This window comes from Schistocerca americana, chromosome 4, assembly GCF_021461395.2.
Source record: "Schistocerca americana isolate TAMUIC-IGC-003095 chromosome 4, iqSchAmer2.1, whole genome shotgun sequence".
In the NCBI taxonomy this organism is placed as follows: domain Eukaryota; kingdom Metazoa; phylum Arthropoda; class Insecta; order Orthoptera; family Acrididae; genus Schistocerca; species Schistocerca americana.
Window position 1 is genome coordinate 827,994,799 of NC_060122.1, and position 21,776 is coordinate 828,016,574.

The window sequence follows — 21,776 nt, forward strand, 5'->3', positions numbered from 1 at the left end:
CTTTTCTTGCTTATAACCCCTACAAAATGATTAGAAGAAAAAAGTTTATTGCTCAGTACACTTTCACTGTTCATGCAGTAAAACCGTCACATCAGATGTGAGGTAATGACTTTTAAATTTCTTACGTCTTTGCTACTAACTCTATTCACAACACAATTAGTAGATTGCGTCTACCATATGCTGCTGAATGTACCTACAAAATAATGTCATTCTACGACACAGAAAGAGGGGGAGGAGGACATGGACAGAGAGACGAGGGAGTAGCAGATGGACAGAGGGAGGTGGAAGGAGGAGATGGACTACTAAAATTGAAAAAAATGCATACCTGAGCAACACCAGGTACTCATATAGGGTACTAATAGTTATTTCATGTGGCTCGTAAATTGCACTCACATGATTTACTGTTATTAAAATGTCTGCCTCAGAAGAGCACCCTTAACAAAACAACATCTGTGTAGTTGAGGGGGTTTGTATGTTCCTATGATGTGGGGGCGGGTGGTGGTGGGGGGCGGCTATACTGGTGGTAATGTAACTATTGGCAGGGTCTCCCAAGAGTCCACAGGGGATCCAGGCAGTGTATACCACAGCATCCTCTCTTGTATACTGTCCCTTCTGTTTCCTTTGTCTGATTGTGTGGCAGCAGGCACAGTCCCCTGATATGGGAGTGCAGGCACAGTCCCCTGATATGGGAGTGCAGGCACAGTCCCCTGATATGGGAGTGCAGGCACAGTCCCCTGATATGGCAGTGGAAGATGCATGTTCTTCTTCTTCTTCTTGGTGCCATATACTTGTAGTGTGTTGGCTGCTCACAGGCAGTGTTGCCTTGCTTCTTGAACCAGCTCTTCAAAATTGTTGATGCCAGTCCATGTCTTGATATTCTGTGACCGTGATTGCTTCCTTCTACCTGGTGGGCGCTATCCTTCTATTCTGCCTTCTAGAATTAATTGCAGAAGTTCATATTTCTTTCTCCTCATAATGTGCCCCAGGTACCATGTCTTTCTTCTTTTAATTGTCCCCATTAGTTCTCTGTCCTCCCCGATAGATCCATGGTAACCAGGAAAATGGTGATGCACACACTACAGAGGTATGGGTAGTGTTCTGTAGTGAAAGTGAAGACAAACTATCTAAGATGTAAGGTCCTGAAATAAAACCGTGGCAGGTGTCCAGGCCATGAGGTGGCAGCCCCACCAGGACACTCGAGGGTTGCAGGATGGTTGGTGACCCGCACCATCAAAAACTTCAGATCACAGAAATGCTGAACTGCTGATAGATTTGTGCATTTAGCATGACCTAGTCATTGGAAGTATACTGTTTCCATACTGTAATTGCCATGAGATAATGTGGGTCTCTTCATGTTATTGCAAATCAAATAGGTCACATAACCATAAGTTTTGACATGCTCCGTTAAATGTAAGAAATGAGAGGTGCTGACACTGGAAGTGATTACTGCCTAGTTATGAAGTAGTTCAGATTGAAAATAGTGGAAAATAGAGCCAAGCTCAAGCACAGGAGCAAAAAATGGATGTGGGAAGGTTACAACACCAACAACTCCAAGAAAGATCAGCACTAGAACTAAAGAATAGTTTTCAGGTCCTCTCTGAAGAAAATTTTATGTAGGCAGCAATTGAAGCAAGTGGGCAAAATTTTGGAGACAGTTATCTAGATATTGGAACCATCTTATGATTTAAGGCACATCAAAGGAAAGAATGGCTCTTGGATGACACATGGGATGAAATTGACTATAGGAAAAAGTAAAACAAAAGATAAATCTTTGCAACGAGGTCACAGAAAATTGAATCACATAAAGAATACACTGGGGCAGACAAGAGTCAAAATACAGCCAGGAAATGGACCAATGATCAGGCACAGTTAGCAGAATATGCTGCAAGATGAGGGAATATACAGGAGCAATATATTATTGTCAAATGGCTGTCAGTGGAGAACTTCAAATTTGAAGCACCAATTAAGAGCAAGGATAGTGTGATTTTTACGACAGAGGAATGGCTGTAAAGATGAGAGAAGCATTTCAGTAAGCAATCCAAGACGAACAGCTGAGATATGTTTCAGAGGAAATGAAAGTGGATGAAGTTACAAATCTGCAGTTGCTCACAGTGGGTGAAATTAGACTTGTTTTGAGAATCCTAAAAAATAAAAAGGCTCCAGGCCTAGCAGTGGAACTGTTAAAATCTGGCGTTGAAAATATGGTTGTTCTTAAGAGTGGACTGGCACCATCAATGCAGACATGAACACAATCTCTGGCAGCACGACATATTGACGATTACGGTGTTCAGTTACAAGCTATCTATGGGCTGTAAATAGTAAGCACTATTGTAGTTGTTCTCGACAAAGATGACGACGATCAGTCTTGTTGAAAGCTAAAGTTTTTATGCAGATTCGACATGACAAGCACTCCAAGAGTATTTTATACAATAATGTCAGAAACTTCAATCACATATAGCCTGTCAGTTCAAGAAAATATATCCCAGGCCCAAGTGAGTGTCGTGTTTCGGCAAAATGCCCAGACCCATGACTCAGCCTCCACGTGTTTTTAAATTAACATTGTATCAACTGAAACTTCCTGGCAGATTAAAACTGAGTGCGGGACTGAGATTCGAACTCTGGACCTTTGCCTTTCGCAGGCAAGTGCTCTACCAACTGAGCTACCCAAGCACGACTCACACCCCCTCCTCACAGCTTTACGTCTGCCAGTACCTCATCTCCCACCTTCCAAACTTTAAAGAAGCTCACCTGCGAACCTTGCAGAACTAGCACTCCTGAAAGAAAGGATATTGCCGAGACATGGCTTAGCCACAGCCTAGGGGATGTTTCCAGAAAGAGATTTTCACTCTGCAGCGGAGTGTGCGGTGATATGGAACTTCCTGGCACATTAAAACTGTGTGCCGGACCAAGACTCGAACTTGGGACCTTTGCCTTCGGGCAAGTGATCTACATCTGAGCTACCCAAGCACGACTCAAGACCCGTCATTACAACTTTAATTCTGCCAGTACCTCGTCTCCATGGCTAAGCCAAGTCTCCGCAATATCCTTTCTTCTAGGAGTGCTAGTTCTGCAAGGTTCACAGGAGAGCTTCTGTAAAGTTTGGAAGGTAGGAGACGAGGTACTGGCAGAAGTTAGGCTGTGAGGACAGGTCGTGAGTCGTGCTTGGGTAGCTCAGTTGGTAGAGCAGTTTCCCGCGAAAGGCAAAGGTCCCGAGTTCGAGTCTCGGTCCAGCACACAGTTTAATCTGCCAGGAAGTTTCATATCATCGCACACTCCACTGCAGTGTGAAAATCTCAGTCTGGAATCGTATCAATTATTTTCAGCTGGAATCAGTGAGTTACATGTATCTTGTGTGTTACATGTATCTTCCTCCCCCCATGAACCATGGACCTTGCCGTTGGTGGGGAGGCTTGCGTGCCTCAGCGATACAGATAGCCGTACCGTAGGTGCAACCACAATGGAGGGGTGTCTGTTGAGAGGCCAGACAAACGTGTGGTTCCTGAAGAGGGACAGCAGCCTTTTCAGTAGTTGCAAGGGCAACAGTCTGGATGATTGACTGATCTGGCCTTGTAACAATAACCAAAACGGCCTTGCTGTGCTGGTACTGCGAACGGCTGAAAGCAAGGGGAAACTGCGGCCGTAATTTTTCCCGAGGGCATGCAGCTTTACTGTATGATTAAATGATGATGGCGTCCTCTTGGGTAAAATATTCCGGAGGTAAAATAGTCCCCCATTAGGATCTCCGGGCGGGGACTACTCAGGAGGACGTCGTTATCAGGAGAAAGAAAACTGGCGTTCTACGGATCGGATTGTGGAATGTCAGATCCCTTAATCGAGCAGGTAGGTTAGAAAATTTACAAAAGGAAATGGATAGGTTAAAGTTAGATATAGTGGGAATTAGTGAAGTTCCGTGGCAGGAGGAACAAGACTTCTGGTCAGGTGACTACAGGGTTATAAACACAAAATCAAATAGGGGTAATGCAGGAGTAGGTTTAATAATAAATAGGAAAATAGGAATGCGGGTAAGCTACTACAAACAGCATAGTGAACGCATTATTGTGGCCAAGATAGATACAAAGCCCACTACAGTAGTACAAGTTTATATGCCAACTAGCTCTGCAGAAGACGAAGAAATTGAAGAAATGTATGATGAGATAAAAGAAATTATTCAGGTAATGAAGGGAGACGAAAATTTAATAGTCATGGGTGACTGGAATTCGACAGTAGGAAAAGGGAGAGAAGGAAACATAGTAGGTGAATATGGATTGGGGCTAAGAAACAAAAGAGGAAGCCGCCTGGTAGAATTTTGCACAGAGCACAACTTAATCATAGCTAACACTTGGTTCAAGAATCATAAAAGAAGGCTGTATACATGGAAGAAGCCTGGAGATACTGACAGGTTTCAGATAGATTATATAATGGTAAGACAGAGATTTAGGAACCAGGTTTTAAATTGGAAGACATTTCCAGGGCAGATGTGGACTCTGACCTGTAGATTAAAACTGAATAAACTGCACAAAGGTGGCAATTTAAGGAGATGGGACCTGGATAAACTGAAAGAACCAGAGGTTGTACAGAGTTTCAGGGAGAGCATAAGGGAACAATTGACAGGAATGGGGGAAAGAAATACAGTAGAAGAAGAATGGGTAGCTTTGAGGGATGAAGTAGTGAAGGCAGCAGAGGATCAAGTAGGTAAAAAGACGAGGGCTAGTAGAAATCCTTGGGTAACAGAAGAAATTTTGAATTTAATTGATGAAAGGAGAAAATATAAAAATGCAGTAAATGAAGCAGGCAAAAAGGAATACAAATGTCTCAAAAATGAGATCGACGGGAAGTGCAAAATGGCTAAGCAGGGATGGCTAGAGGACAACTGTAAGGATGTAGAGGCTTATCTCACTAGGGGTAAGATAGATACTGCCTACAGGAAAATTAGAGAGACCTTTGGAGATAAGAGAACCACTTGTATGAACATCAAGAGCTCAGATGGAAACCCAGTTATAAGCAAAGAAGGGAAAGCAGAAAGGTGGAAGGAGTATATAGAGGGTCTATACAAGGGCGATGTACTTGATCACAATATTATGGAAATGGAAGAGGATGTAGATGAAGATGAAATGGGAGATACGATACTGCGTGAAGATTTTGACAGAGCACTGAAAGACCTGAGTCGAAACAAGGCCCCCAGAGTAGACAACGTTCCATTGGGACTACTGACGGCCTTGGGAGAGCCAGTCCTGACAAAACTCTACCATCTGGTGAGCAAGATGTATGAAACAGGCGAAATACCCTCAGACTTCAAGAGGAATATAATAATTCCAATCCCAAAGAAAGCAGGTGTTGACAGATGTGAAAATTACCAAACTATCAGTTTAATAAGTCACAGCTGCAAAATACTAACGCGAATTCTTTACAGACGAATGGAAAAACTAGTAGAAGCCGACCTCGGGGAAGATCAGTTTGGATTCCGTAGAAATGTTGGAGCACGTCAGGCAATACTGACCCTACGACTTATCTTAGAAGCTAGATTAAGGAAGGGCAAAACTACATTTCTAGCATTTGTAGACTTAGAGAAAGCTTTTGACAACGTTGACTGGAATACTCTCTTTCAAATTCTGAAGGTGGCAGGGGCAAAATACAGGGAGTAAAAGGCTATTTACAATTTATACTGAAACCAGATGGCAGTTAGAAGAGTCGAGGGGCATGAAAGGGAAGCAGTGACTGGGAAGGGAGGGAGACAGGGTTGTAGTCTCTCCCCGATGTTATTCAATCTGTATATTGAGCAAGCAGTGAAGGAAACAAAAGAAAAATTCGGAGTAGGTATTAAAATCCATGGAGAAGAAATAAAAACTTTGAGGTTCGCCAATGACATCCTAATTCTGTCAGACAGCAAAGGACTTGGAAGAGCAGTTTAACGGAATGGATAGTGTCTTGAAAGGAGGATATAAGATGAACATCAACAATAGCAAAATGAGGATAATGGAATGTAGTCGAATGAACTCGGGTGATGCTGAGGGAATTAGATTAGGAAATGAAACACTTAAAGTAGTAAAGGAGTTTTGCTATTTGGGGAGCAAAATAACTGATGATGGTCGAAGTAGAGAGGATATAAAATGGAGACTGGCAATGGCAAGGAAAGCGTTTCTGAAGAAGTGAAACATGGACGATAAATAGTTTGGACAAGAACAGAATAGAAGCTTTCGAAATGTGGTGCTACAGAAGAATGCTGAAGATTAGATGGGTAGATCACATAACTAATGAGGAAGTATTGAATAGGATTGGGGAGAAGAGAAGTTTGTGGCACAACTTGACCAGAAGAAGGGATCGGTTGGTAGGACATGTTCTGAGGCATCAAGGAATCACCAGTTTAGTGTTGGAGGGCAGCGTGGAGGGTAAAAATTGTAGAGGGAGACCAAGAGATGAATACACTAAGCAGATTCAGAAGGATGTAGGTTGCAGTAGGTACTGGGAGATGAAGAAGCTTGCGCAGGATGGAGTAGCATGGAGAGCTGCATCAAACCAGTCTCAGGACTGAAGACAACAACAACAACAACATGTATCTTACGATCTGCAAAGAGTTTGTGAAATACTCAACTTCTGGGTCATCAGCAGTATTGTCTGAATATAATTTGAGAGAGCTGCCATTTCTAAGATGGGTTTAAAATAAGTTTGTGTCTTTGGTTTTTTAAAAGTAAGTTACACAGAATAAGAAACTCACTTCAGTTTTCCTCTGTCATTAAAACCCTCCATTCAATCCCACAGCAAGTGTCCTTTTCAGCTAGAGATGCTCTTCAGTTATATGGAGAAAAGTTTATAGAATACTGCTTTGAAGGAAGCTTACTGTTTCCACTATTCTCTCTGTTTCTTGGCTACTGAAATTGCGTCTGAATGGCATCATACCAAATTTGAAACCCATTTGAATGTCTGGTCTTCCAATCTAATAGAAACTTGAACTTCTATATTTAAGTGATTCTCAAAATGTTAAATGTCTCAGCATTTGGAGGCCAGAGTAGACTGATTCTGTTTCTTGCATCCTTACAATTTCACATTGATTCCACCCGGGAAAAAAGACTACAGAATGCAGCAAGTTTATCAGGCATCTGTTTTTATCATTAATCCTCTCCTTCTAGAACAGTTTGACATGAATTACTTGCAGTTAGTGAGATCATTTGAGATTAAAGAAATAGCACTCTGTGTGGGATCTTAAGATTTGAGTGTGTGAAAAATAGGCGATTTTTATTTTCAAGTAAAATATAAAGTCGTCCAAAGTGTTTGTGATGTAGTTTTATACCTTACACTTTTGTCTTTAAGGAATGATTTTGTCTGCTCTGGACACTGCCTATAACTCTGCACCAGGTAGAAAGACCCCTTGCAGCCAGAACATTGGTCATCGGTGGGAATTCCTGAAGCCCTCCCTTTGGACCTGTAACAAAAAAACTGTGTACAACTCATTTTCGATACATTTCCTGTCAGCATCCATAGGATGTTAAAAAATATAAGTTCTAACAAAATGGTGACTTTTGGAGCAAGTATCATTTTCTTCCCCCAAAAAATCGAAAGAAAAGCATGTACCAAAATTAAACTTTTGAAGATATCACAAAATAGAATTTAGAATGGTGTCATCAAATTCTGATCAAAATCGTATGTACATTCTTGAGTCATGGTTCCCACCAATTTGAAACATACAGTTCTGAGAAAAACTCATTTCGGGTTATATTTTTTGTAGTTAAGTTAAACATACTTCCAGTCATTGATTCCTGCTCCATAAAGCAGTTCGACCTGATCCAAAAGGAGGCCCTCCTCCATCTTCTTCATGGTCATGGTGGTCCTGTGGGCCTCTTTGACAGCTGCTGTCATCTGATGCTCTGCTAGTTCAATGTGCTTTTCGCCTGATTTTGTGCAGAAGTTGTAACAGGCTGGTCCAATCTCAAGTTGGAGCATGTTCATAGCTTCCATAATGCCTGTTATGCTGTAGTTGAAATTACATGTTGGACTATTTTTCACACTGTGGATGGTATTCAGAGACAGTTTTCCACAAATTGCGCTAGAACTCGATAAGATTTTCTGATGAAATAGGGATGGACACTACAGTAAAGTTGACACCCCCGTAATAAATGTTCTCTTTACTCCATACCGTTGCACAGATGTCATTGGTGGGTGTTGAATTCTCTCATTTGCTGAAATATCCTGAGTGCAGTTCAGGCTGTTAGGGTTGTGTTCACAAGATCCAGAACTTACGACAGTTTTTGAGTACTCACTTATGTGAGCATCAAAGAAATTATTTGCTGATAATCATTAATGCCATAGTGAAAATACACCATGTATTTCAGTTGCAGCCCATTACAGCTTTATTTCTGTTAAGATGTATTTGTGCTGTTCAATAATGTGATATTGTGTAACATATTCACATAACAATTTTTTTTTGAAGAACAAAAGAAAGATGATGATACAGCCACTACTTTTCAGAGTTTATAAAGAATGCGGATTTGATGTGGCGGCAAAGTGTGTGGAGTTCTACAATTGCAGCATCTGTAGCTGCTAAATACTTGAAAGAAGGTGGTATGATAACTCTGCCTGGAGCTAAGCCAGCTTTAGGCGCAACAGCAGGTATGTGTTAGCGCTCAACAGACGTATGTTTCCTCTGTACAGAAACAAATCCCAGTATGTGTCAGAAGACTCACATAGGCTTAGTAGCATAATTGTTCCTTTATTTTAAGCTACGGACTGTGATTTTTAAATATGTTTTCTATTTAAGAAATGGTAAGATCACAGGTCTTCATTACAGTTTAGAGGGGGGCAAGTTCTGTGATCTTTTCTGAAATTTCTATTCTACTTAACCGTAAATATAAGTAATTTGCTTTCATAACTACCAATATTTCTAATTCTTTTTATCAGAAAACTGTGGACAATGCTTACATCCAACAAGCATGTCTTATATTGTATGTTTCCTTATTACAATGGTATACGAAGTTCGTGCCTTTTGTCAGTTCATACAAATGATGGTCATTGTTCCAATAAGAGAATTGCTACTGCAATTAATTATTTAAAGTCATATGAACATTGACAGCTGGAAATTACTTGCCAGCTTTTAAATTAGTGGAAACATCTAGATGTCATAGAATTTTAATGTAAGGATGACTGTAACATGTTGAACAACATCTATGTTTTGATCACCTCAAACAACCTGAAATCATCTTTGGTATTCTGAGACTTGCCACAGCATGAAAGTACTTTCATAAAGTGCTGTTTCAATCATCCAACTTTACTGCTATATACGTTCTGTGCATTTGTATCAGCGAGTGTTTTTCCTGTTTAATATGAATTAATCAAATTACTATGTAAATTTCTAGGGATGATTGGATATGGGATGGCTAAAGCTGCTGTTCATCAACTGACAAAATCATTAGCTGCTGAAAACAGTGGACTTCCTGCAAATTCTTTGGCAGTTGCAATACTTCCAGTTACCCTTGATACTCCAATGAATCGGAAGTGGATGCCCAAAGCTGATTTCTCAACATGGACTCCCTTAGAATTTGTTGCAGGGTAAGTTCGTGCTTCAAAGCAAAACATTCAACATGGCAATTAAATTTGCTTCTGTGGCAAGCAATGGGTTCTTTGAGATCATTTGCCTGTAAAGCAGATAAAATTGTTATTGAAACTCAAGACCAAGCAAGTGATGCGACATTTGACATATTTTTAGAAGAAAAAAAAGGCTGCAAGTCACTATAATATTTCCAGTCATGTTTCAGAGAGCTATTTCTTCTGTGATGAAATACTGATATTTTACGTTTCGTTCTGTTTGCACTAAAGAGTAAAATGGACCACCATTGCCACCATTGTGTGGTTCTGAGAAGTAATAACTAACCACAAATTTAACAAAAAGTATAAAATTTATTTACATTGTAGTCACAACATACACTCAAAGACAAAAAGACAATTCACCACGAAGGAATTGTCCAAATGGGATGGAAATCTATAGGTGTGATGTACATTTACAGACATACAAATTATTGCAATTTCAAAAGTATTGGATGATTTACTAAAGAGAGCGAGCTTCGCAAATTGAGCAAGTCAGTAACACATCGTTCCACCTCTGACAGAGGTGCAAGCACTTATTTGGCTTGGTACTGCTTGATAGAGTTGTCGGATGTCCTCCTGACGAATATTATGCCAAATTCTGCCCAATTTGCTTGTTAACTCGTCGAAATCCAAAGCTGGTTTGAGGGCCCTGCCCATAATGCTCCAAAAAAAAAAAAAAAAATGCCCTCAGTTGGAGAAAGATCCAGTTCCCTTGCTGGCCAAGATAGGATTCAGCGAGCACATTGACAAGCAGTAGAAACTCCTGCTGTGTGCAGGCGGGCATTAACTCACTGAAATGTAGCCAAGGGTGGGTTACCATGAAGGGTAACAAAATGGAGGGTAGAATATTACTGACAAAATGCTATTCTGTAAGGATATAGAGCAAAGGGGTACTGCTACGAAAAGAAATGGCACCCCACACCATCACTCCTGGTTATCGAGCCATGTGGCAGACAACAGTATCCCACCGCTGTGTGTCTTAAGACACGTCTTTGCTGGTCGTTGGAGCTCAGTTGAAAGTGGCACTCATCACTGAAGTCAATGAGATACCAGCCAAAGATTTGTCTGGAGTTGCCCTAGGCAGCCAACTTAGTCCTGCAAAACCATATAAATCAGTCCTGAAAATTGGCTATTGACCCTAAATAACAAAAAGTGTGAGGTCATCCACATGAGTGCTAAAAGGAATCCATTAAACTTCAGTTACACAATAAATCAGTCAAATCTAAAGGCTGTAAATTCAACTAAATACCTAAGAATTAAAATTACAAACAACTTAAATTGGAAAGAACACACAGAAAATGTTGTGGGGAAGGCTGACTAAAGACTCAGTTTTATTGGCAGGACTCTTAGGAAATGTAACGGACCTACTAAAGGGACTGCCTACACTATACTTGTCCATCCTTACCACTTAGGATCGATGGAGTACATCGAAAAAATTCAAAGAAGGGGAGCACGTTTTGTATTATTGCGAAATAAGAGTGAGTGTGTCACTGAAATGTTACAGGATTTGGCATGGACATCATTACAACAAAGCCTTTTTTCGTTGTGGCGGAATCTTCTCACATAATTTCAATCACCAACTTTCTCCTCTGAATGTGAAAATATTTTGTTGACATGATGTACATAGGGAGAAATGATCACCATGATAAAATAAGGGAAATCAGAGAATTATATAGGTGTTTGTTTTTTTCTGTGTACCATACGAAATTGGAATAATAGATAATTGTGAAGACAGTTCAATGAAACCTCTGCCAGGCACTTAAATGTGATTTGCAGAGTATTCGCATAGATGCAGATGTAGAAACCACCTTGCAGTACCTTACCCCCATCTGCAGGTTTATCATGTTCTGCAGTCCCAAATTCATGCATACCATCTCCCACATTGAAACACTTGCCCTCCAGGGTCTAGGGCAACGTGCACAATGCCACATAAAAAAAACTCTCCAACAAATTCATTTCCTTGGACTACCAGTATCCATCACCTGTACAAGAGCCTTCAAACATCGCCCGCAGGCAATGAACCCTGCCTCACAGACCTCCTACATTCATCATAGCTCAGAAACTTTCTCTCAGCACCATACAGAACCCAGAGCCTAAATAAACCTCAAACACAGTCATGAACCTCGTCCCCAAAAAGCCTTAGTCTCACAGAAGTATTGGTCCTTTCCAAAGACTTACCATTTGCACAACTTTCACTTCTCTCCTTCTCCCAGTTCATGCAGTGGAAACACTTTTCCACGACCAACCCTACCAATCAGACAGAATTCAAAACAATTGTTGAAATCTGCCTGACTTAGTTCCTCTAACCAACCATGATCCATTTCCACTGCCACTTAAATCACCACCTATTAACATTCCAGAATTTTTTAACTCAAATCTTGCATCACCATCATTGCCCAAATTCATCAACATGGAAAACAACCTTACATCTACAGAAAGAACTGCAGTCCACCACCTAGAAACTGATCCTGGCCTTACAATCCTACTGTGCACCTGCAAAGTCTCTCCGTTGTCGCGAGCCCTGTCTCACCTTATGGGGTGCGTAAGGTTGGCAGGACCTGTACGTCTGTATGAGTTTTGTAGACCTGCAGTGGTAGGGTGGGGTTAGTAGTGTAGTGTGTGTGTGTGTGTGTGTGTGTGTGCGCTTTGCAGGTGATTGTCTTAATGTCTAGTTCTTGTGTAAGCTGAATGTAGTAAGAATGCTTACTATTGAAAGAGCATTGTTAGTGGATGAGATTTTCAGTACAGGAGGAGACTTTACGGAGCATTTGAGGCGGCAATTTAGATTGTGTTTTCTGCTTCAAGGTGTCCTCATCGTGACGCTGTATGTGATTTAATTCGCAAATTCCGACAACAGGTTCAGTCAATGATTTACCACGAACTGGTAGGTCCACAAATTTAACAATATGGAAGCTTGATGACGTTTTGGACATTATGTTACAGAGTCCAACAAAATCAGTGAGGAGATTATTGCAAGAAGCCAAATCTCTCGTACGGCAATACATAAGGCTGTAACCAAAGAACTGGGGAATTACCCATATAAAACAACTGCTGTGCAACAATTACATTGTACCAACAATGCAAAACGAATAGCAAACTGTGAATGAATGGTTTCAGTGATTTGTTAACAAATGTGCAGTTGGTGTTTCAGATCGAATCTTTTTCACAGATGAAGCTTGGTTTCACCTACCTGGCTACATTAATTCCCAAGATTCACGAATTTGGTCACCATTGCACACAGAGAAAATTGGAGTGTTGGTTGCCATAAAGCAAGCATGAATTATGGGTCCGATCTTTTTCGATTCTGTCATTTCCGATGCCTGGTGCTCCCGGATAATTTATCCATTTATTGCCTGCTGAATGTCAGTGAGGTCAGCCAACATTTTTCCAACAAGACAATGCTACTGTTCATATGGCACACCACTCCCTATGACTTGTAGATGAAATCTTTGTAGACAGAGTAGTTATGAAAGGTCTGTGGCCACCAACTCACTGGATCTGTCTCCGCCTGACTGATTCCTTTGGGGTGTGGCCAAAACATTTGTGTATCAAAAAACCCAAAAACAGTAGATGAACTGAAGACAATGATTACTGATTGTCTGCATCCAACTGCATGTGAAACACTGGTAAAGGGGTTCACAAATAAATGTAAACTTGTTGAATTATGCCTTCAAGAAAGAGGAAAACATTTCCAGCATCTACTGTGATATTTGTGAGTTCACTGTATTTATTTGTAATTAATATAATTAATTTCATTGTTTTAATTGTAATAATGTTGAATCACATCTCCCAACGTAACTGCAACCACTAGCAGCGAATCCCAGCCCTTGATTATACAGAGACATGAATGTGCTACCAGCCTTATGCACCACGCTGCAGAGAGACTTTGTAGACACACTGTACCTGCCAACAAAACTTCCACTACCCGTAATATTGAACTACAGGGTTTATCTGATGGAGGGACTCTGGCAGCTGTCAGATTCGTCCACCTACAAACCCTGCCACAGTTTCCCCACTCCAGAAATCCACCAGTTCTCCAGTCCTCCGTCAAACCCTTACACCCGTCCCATAATCCCCTGAGAGTCCCTCTCCCTCTCTCTATACCATTCCCAGTATTTCTACCTTTTATCTGCTTCACAAAGTACTTAAACCCAACCATCCAGGACATCCCATTCTGGCTGGTTAGTGTGCCTCCACTGAGTGTGTGTCTGCTCTTGTAGACCAACACCTTCAGCCTATTACCATTAACTTGGCCTTCTATATAAAAGACATCAACTATTTCCTCCACCAACTCTCCACAGTTCCTGTTTGTTTACCACACAGTGTGCTGCTCATTACTGTTGATGCTACCTTCCTCTATACTAGCATCCCCTGTGTCCATGGTCTTGTCAATTTTGAACACTGCCTTTTCCAACGACCCAATGAGTCCAAACCTAGAAACTCCTTCCTGATCACCATGATCAACTATATCCCCACCTATGATTACTTTTGCTTTGAAGGCATCACCTATAGACAAATCAAGAGTACAGCAATGGGCATTTGCATGGCAGATTCCTAACCACCAAGAATCCCAAACTGATCACCTGGTTCAGATTCATTGACGACATATTATTGATATGGACCCAGGATGCAGACACCTCATCCACGTTCCTGCAGATCTTCAGCAATTCCTTCTCCCCCATTCATTTCAGTTGGTCCTCTTCAACTCAACAAGCCACTTTTCTTGATCCCCACCTCAAGGATGGCTACATCAGTCGCTCTGTACATATCAAACTTACCAACCACCAGCAATACTTCCACTCCAACAGCAGCCACCCATTCCATACCAAGAAGTTTGTTTCATAGAGCCTAGTCACCCATGGTCATTGCATCTGCAGTGATGAGCATATATACCATAGGTCACACAGAGGCTTCACGGACCAAAATTACCTATCCAACTTTGTACAGAAACAGATCTCCCGTGCCTTCCACATATCCACTGTCCAGCCACAAATGAGCACACACTATGTGACTCAGTACTACTCAGGTCTGGAGCAACTGAATCACATTGTCTTCTGGAGTTTTGACTCCCTCTTGTCATGCCCTAAAATGAAAAATATCCTACACACTAGCCTTCCCACCCCTACAGTGATAATCCGCCAACCACCAAACCTATGCATTGTCCTTGTCCAACTCAGCACGATTCCTGCTTCCAACTTCTTACCTCATGGCTCCCTGCAATAAACTTAGATGCATGACTTGTCCCCGCCCACCACCACCACCACCACCACCACAGACATCTCCTATCCCACTGAAGTCAGGGCTACCTGAAAAAGCAGTCATGTGAACTTCTAGTTAAGCTTCAACCACTGTTCTGCTATCTGTTTGGACATGACAGCAAATAAGCTGTCTGTCCACGTGTGTGGCCACTTACAAACTGTGGCCAAGAGACTGCTGGATCACCCAGTTACTGGACATGGTGCCTAACACAATGTGCTTCACTGCAATGACCACATCACAACCTGCACCTTCTGTTTCCTTCATACCAATACCAGCTTTCCTGAATAGATGGGAGGGAACTCCCCCTGCAGTATATCCTACATCCCTATAACCCCTCGAGCCACGACATTTGCTAGTCCCCGTCCTCAATTTAACTGTCTCCTTCACTGCATCTACTCCACCAACACATCCCCCCTTTCCCCTTCTCTACTTCTCTGTCCCCAGCTTGTTCCTGCATGTCCCACAAGCAGCACTACATTTTTCCTCACCCCATCCTGCTATCCCATCTCATGCTCATGTCTCCTCCTCCTCACAAACCATTAATAAGTTATTTATAGAATAGAAACTGCATTGAGCCAAGAGAACAGGCAGTAGTACTAGAATTCTGTTCAAGCAGTAGACAAAAAAATATGAAGGCGTCCTTTGATATTCATTATTTAAAGTTATGAATAATAAATAATAATTATTCAAGTAATGGAAACTCCAGGTATGAATATCAACAATGTAGGAAAAGACAGATTGCTATTTACTGTAAAGAAGACACGTCAAATTGCATTGGCACTCCGACCCGAGATGCTGGAGTTGGTGGTTGTGTGTGCATGAAGTGTGCTTGCTTGTGTGTTTGTGTTAATGGTGCATGTTTGTTTTTCTTTTACTGACAAAGGCTGTGCCCCAAAGCTATATGTGAGTGTCTTTTAATTGTGCCTGTCTGCAACTTGATGCGTCTTATTTACAGTAAATGACAATGGGTTATATTCGCAAAGGAATAATCTCTTTAGTTGTGAATAATTTATTTGTGAATAAATTTGAGTGACTTATTTGAATAATTATCTAATCAGAAAGTCCAGGATGAACTAATAGTAATTCCAGCAGAAAAATGCCCCTATTGCAGAACAAAAAAGGTGGATATGCTCCTGTTTAAGAGTGTCTCGACTGAAAAGGACACGGAGTCGACCTGGGTTGGCGAGGTGCTGTGCTAACAGAATTGGGGCATACATCCTGCTTTCTTTTGCAAATGATTTTACAGAATCTGTTTGGTAAATAATTTGATGTTTGCATTACTTGTAGTTACACATGTCAGCTTCATGATAAAGTGCCCATAATTTTGTTAATAGCCGTAGTTATTGTGATATTACACATATAAGCAAGAAATTCGAAAATGTTACGAAGAAAAATAGGGTTCGCTATGAAATTATGTTTTGTGCATATTAGACGATATATTGCTTTGTTCAAAATGCAGCTAATATTTTGAATTTTTCATTGAACTTGGGAGGGGATCAGTATCTGCCTCCGCAATCAAGAAAATGGATTTTGTATAGGGTGTTCACTTCCTATCACATGTACACGAGAATGAAATATTCATAACATCCCCCACATCTTGTAAACTGTTTGAGATATTGAAAAAAGATTTTGGAAAATGATAGCATGCAGAGAGGGTGTATTTTGCCATGTGGTTAACATACAGAACTTCCTTACCTATGGCTATATAGAAAAAGCTATAGTTTTTTTTTGCCCCCCAACCAGTACTGTAATTTTCTTAACAGTCCTTGACAACTATCGAAAAGAGAATTTGCTGGTATGAAAAACATGAAATTTCTTCTTATGTTAGTTACTGTAAACTGACACAAACTCATCTGCAACTTTCTCTATTGTACGAAATTAACCATATCAGATATGGGTTTCTTGTTGATATAATAATGCAATTCGTGTACATTGGTTGTGTTACTGAAGTGAATGAACAAAGTAAGAACTTAGTGGTTACTAGTGACTAAAGTCAGGTAATATTAAAGTCTCCCAAAAAGATTGTGGAGTTGCTGGACTAACTTTAAGCTTTCTGTTACACATAAGAGTGCATAATATTCCAACATATTTGTAAAAAGACTTTTTTGCCTTTCTACAAAAACTGCAATTATTGTAGCAGTGCCTTACTCGTGATTTAAAACCAACTAGATCATGTGTATTGCTTCCTGTGACCAATGGAAGCTTACAATACACTGCCAAACGAATGTGGAAGACATAGTGTTTAGAGTAACAAATCATGTTAAAAATTATTTTGAACATGATTTAGGAGGTGAAGCTTATGTGGAATCACAACAAAGTTAATTGCCAAGAACTACAGAAGAATTGATAATTTTACATTTTTTGCTGAAGAAGATTGTGATTTGAAAGTATTGCATCATTATCTTGAAACAGACAATTTTAGGATATACAAAATGCTGATATCCTCTTTGCAAGTGTGGAATGTGTTTTCTTTAGTGTGGCACAGGGCCAAATATTAAAAAATGAAACTTTCTGATGGGATGTTTGACAAAAGTTGTTCTGTAAACAAAAAGTTATTTGTTTAATGATTGACAAAGAACGGGATTTCAAATTTTTCTATTATTCGTAACACTTTTTATTTACAGGTGATGAATAAAAGTTTTTATTTGTTATTAATAATAATTTTTATCTGTATTCACTTTTCCCATAAATTGTGCTAAGGAAAGATCTTTGCACATGTGCACTCTGCAAATTTAGAGCGTGCGTGCGAGTAAGTGCGAGCACGTGATAAATGCACGGACACAGACAAGCGCTAACTTGGTCTTGGCTTTAGGTGAGGCAGAACTGGTCATTTTCGACAATTTCTACCACTTTATGCTAAGTGTACTTGCATTGTCTCTCTCACACCACAGTCTCGTACACACTACTCTGATGGACTTTGCACATGCTTGCCTCTAGTGTTTGGTTCACAACAACTGAACACTTGTTATCATATGATTTAAGTAGTACCATACATTTTGTAGAACTCTGTTCAGTTTTCCCTGTGTACTCCACATTGCGTGAATTAGTCTGTTTCCGCTTATGTGCATATAACCTGTGTTTTTGTTCCCAGATTTAATGGTTTTCCAGTCTTGAAATTGATAAGTTGTAAACAAAGTCACTCACTGGTGTCGTTGACACTGGAAAGAGGCGCGGTTGAAAAGGCAGACACCGAGCTAGCTGTCCGTGTCATCCTGAATTTCACTAGCACAATGATATCCCAACTTAAGACATGGAATTAATAGTTTTTGGCAGAAGCCGCGGCTGAAAACACCATTACATGCCCAGATGTGGAGCTGTGGTAGAGATAGTGCAACACGGGTATGTCTCAAAAGACTGACAGTATGCATCAGCACATGGTGTGTCTGAAGCAGTGCAAGCAGGGAGCATAAACTGATGTTGGTTCTATGAGGAGGATGAGGATAAGGATAAGGATCAGGATCAGGATTAGGAGGAGGAAGAGACCGGGTGAGGCTAGGCTGGCAGAGGTCTTGCTGGAGACCGAGCCGTTGTTCTCGGCTGGTAGCCAGTGACCATAGTATGTAGGTATCCAGTCACAGAATCAACAGCTTGGGATGGAAATAACTCACAAATGGAGAAACGCTACCTTTCCAGGCGGCTTGAGCTAGGGGTGTACTGAACTGCTAAGACAGCTGTGCAGCAAAAGGCCAACACATGGTCCATACCTCCTGCGCGAGCAGAGCTCAGGTGGTGAACGAGGTAGTGACGTCAAAGGCTGGTACTGGTTGGTTGCACATCTTTTAACCGTGGTGAGGATGGAGGCTGCGGTGGAGACACCGCGGTTGTTGGTCACGCAACAAGGGATGGTGCCCAGTGTAAAGAGGGTGGACTTCGGGCTGTCAGTAGTGCTGTGCCACTGTGTGACAGCCAGTGGCTGCATGGTACCAGCAGCCAACGTGGGGTGGGGGCAGTTGAGCAGGGTCACCCTGAGCCTGTGTCCAGTGCTGCACTTCCAGGTGTGAGCAGGAACTGGGTGCTGTTGCCAACATGGAACTGTGGAGGCAAGGGTGCAGCAATGTTGCCGGTCGGGTGCAAGGAGAGTTTGCAACGTTTGAAAGCTGAAAACGCACGCACCGGGCACTGCGAGTGCGAACCTCCAGTGTGAGGACGGACAGTGGCAGCTCTGGGGTGTGCTGCCAGGAGCGTATGAAATAACACTATTGTGGAAGTGGCAAGGGCTGCGATGCATTGGTGGTGGTGGTGCAGTTGGCTATTGATTGCAATGGAGAGAAATTTTCCATGTCTGGCATAGACAGTACAGGGGCAGGATCGCCCCCCTGCGGGTCCGGGGATTAGAATAGGCCCGCGGTATTCCTGCCTGTCGTAAGAGGCGACTAAAAGGAGTCCATCCCCCTCACGGGGGTAGTTCGCGCCTGCGTCCGGAGACGGACGGTTCCACGACCTATCATCGTGGTCCTTTTGGTTTTTTCACTTCTCGTTTCTTCCTTCCTTTTGTTGGTTCCTTTCTTTGCTCTTCTCCACCTCACTGTCTTCCTTACTCTTTCCCTTGCCTTCTCCTTGCCTTCTCATTGCCTTTTTCTCCTTGCCTTCTCATTGCCTTTTTCTCCTTGCCTTCTCATTGCCTTCTTCTCCTTGCCTTCTTATTGCCTTCTTCCCCTTGCTTTCTCATTGCCTTCTTCTCCTTGCCTTCTCTGGTCTCCGCCTCGGCGTTTGAGACAGTCTGTCCTCTTTCTCCCTCTCTCTCTTCTTTTTCCTCTTCTTCCTTCCTCCCTGTGCGTGTCTGAAGGCCGACCCACGCGTTCGCACGCGTAGCCGGTGACGGGGTAACGCGTAAGTCCCCGCCCTGGGTAGACATGTAAGGCACGCGCGTACCCCCTGGTAAAGGCCAGGCCCGGGGAGGGGTGATTGCCTGAGCTGATACCTTCTGACCATGCCGATTGGTCCCTCCGTCTGTTTCTCGGGAGGTGTGACCTGAGGTGTAAACATTCACCTAAGGCGGGAGTGCCCTCTGAGAGGGTCCCCACAAGGAAGGAGCGCGCCATCGGAGACGCTGGCAATCATGGGGGATTCCTCCGCAATGGATTCTACTCCATCTCTTTCGACTTCGACCCAAAAACGGAAACGTGACCAGCCAACAGTGACAAAAGTACTACCGCCTGCCCCACAGTTCCTCGTAGTTTCTCGAACTGAGGACGGAAAGGATTTTTCCTCTGTCAACCCTTTCGTTATTCAGAAGGGCGTAGATGCCATAGCCGGATCTGTCAAATCCTGTACCAGGTTGCGTAACGGCACCTTATTACTGGAAACTGAGAATGCCTTTCAGGCACAAAAACTGCTTCGGGCCACCCTCCTGTACACGTTCCCTGTCCGGGTGGAGGCCCACCGAACTTTGAATTCGTCTCGTGGTGTGGTCTATACTGACTCCCTCGACGGATTGACTGACGAGGAGCTTCAATCATTCCTCGCTGAGCAGGGCGTGACGGCTGTCCATAGGGTCATGAAAAAGGTCAACAATGACCTTGTACCGACCCGGACAATTTTCTTGACCTTCGATAGTGTTAAGCTGCCATCGCGCATCAAGGCGGGCTACGAGGTTATTTCTGTTCGCCCCTATATCCCGACACCTACGCGCTGCTACCAGTGTCAGCGTTTCAATCACACTCGACAGTCTTGTTCCAATGCGGCTAAATGTGTCACCTGTGGCAGGGATGCCCATGAGGGTGACTGTCCACCTCCGTCTCCTCGTTGTGTGAACTGTCAGGGTGACCATGCAGCATCCTCCCGCGACTGTCCTGTCTATAAGGAAGAACGCTGTATCCAGGAAATTCGGGTCAAAGAGAAAGTGTCCACCTCGGCTGCTCGCAAGCTATTGGCTAGTAGGAAGCCCACGCTGCTCCCAGCGGGGAAATACAGTACTGTCCTCGCCTCTCCTCGGACTACCCGGGAGGTAGCAACCCAGACATGCGATCTGACCTTCAGCACCACGGTCGTCCGTTCGGCCAGTGCTAAGATCGCGCGGTCGACGTCTCCTCTTCCTCCCATCACCCCACAGACACGAGCACCTTCTTCAGCTTCTGCTAAAACGAAGACACCGAAGTCAGATGCACGGGCCTTCAAGAAGGAACCATCCCGTGCAGACTTCCTCCGTACCTCGACCTCACAGCCTTCGACCGGTACTTCCACTACACGTCCTTCCAAAAAGGCGCATAGGAAGCACAGTTCTCCTTCCCCGCCACGGCGCATTTCTTCTCTTGCGCCACCCAGCGGCTGCCGCCCCAGGCCGTCATCCGTTTCGCCTGGCCGCACCGCTGGTCGCCGTCCATCTGGCCGTTCACTGGCGGAGGAAGCTCCCCCTCCCGGCCATCCTCCCGAGATGGCCGATGACCCTATAGACCCAATGGACGATGACTGTCCGCCTACTGACAGCGGCGGCAGTGCTCGCTCGAAGCCAGGCCCTAAGCGGCCTTCGAGGTGACCACTTCTCTCATCTTTCTTTTCTTACGATGGCACTTATTCACTGGAATATTCGCAGCATTCGCTCCAACCGAGAGGACTTGAAGTTGCTGCTCCGCTTGCACCGTCCGCTTGTCGTAGCCCTCCAGGAAACGAAGCTACGCCCATGCGAACAAATTGCCTTGGCACACTACACCTCTGTGCGTTTTGACCTACCCCCTGTGGTAGGTATCCCAGCTCATGGAGGGGTTATGTTGCTGGTCCGGGATGATATTTACTACGATCCCATCACGTTGCACACCGGCCTGCAGGCAGTTGCCATCCGCATTACTCTCCCCACTTTTACGTCTTCCTTTTGTACCGTTTACACTCCATCGTCATCTGCCGTTACCAGGGCAGACGTGATGCAACTTATTGCTCAGCTACCTGCACCATTTTTGTTAACTGGAGACTTCAATGCCCACCATCCCCTTTGGGGCTCTCCAGCATCC

The 21,776-nt window shown here is 43.0% G+C and overlaps 1 protein-coding gene across 1 annotated transcript in view; it reads left to right on the forward strand.

Moving 5' to 3' along the window:
* The window catches only part of LOC124612484 (dihydropteridine reductase), a 62,119-nt gene that overhangs the window by 23,022 nt on the left and 17,321 nt on the right, over window positions 1–21,776 (forward strand). The window contains exons 4-5 of the mRNA XM_047140718.1: window positions 8,461–8,601; window positions 9,345–9,537. Of these exons, the coding sequence (XP_046996674.1) occupies window positions 8,461–8,601; window positions 9,345–9,537 (334 nt within the window). The remainder of the gene's footprint in view (window positions 1–8,460; window positions 8,602–9,344; window positions 9,538–21,776) is intronic.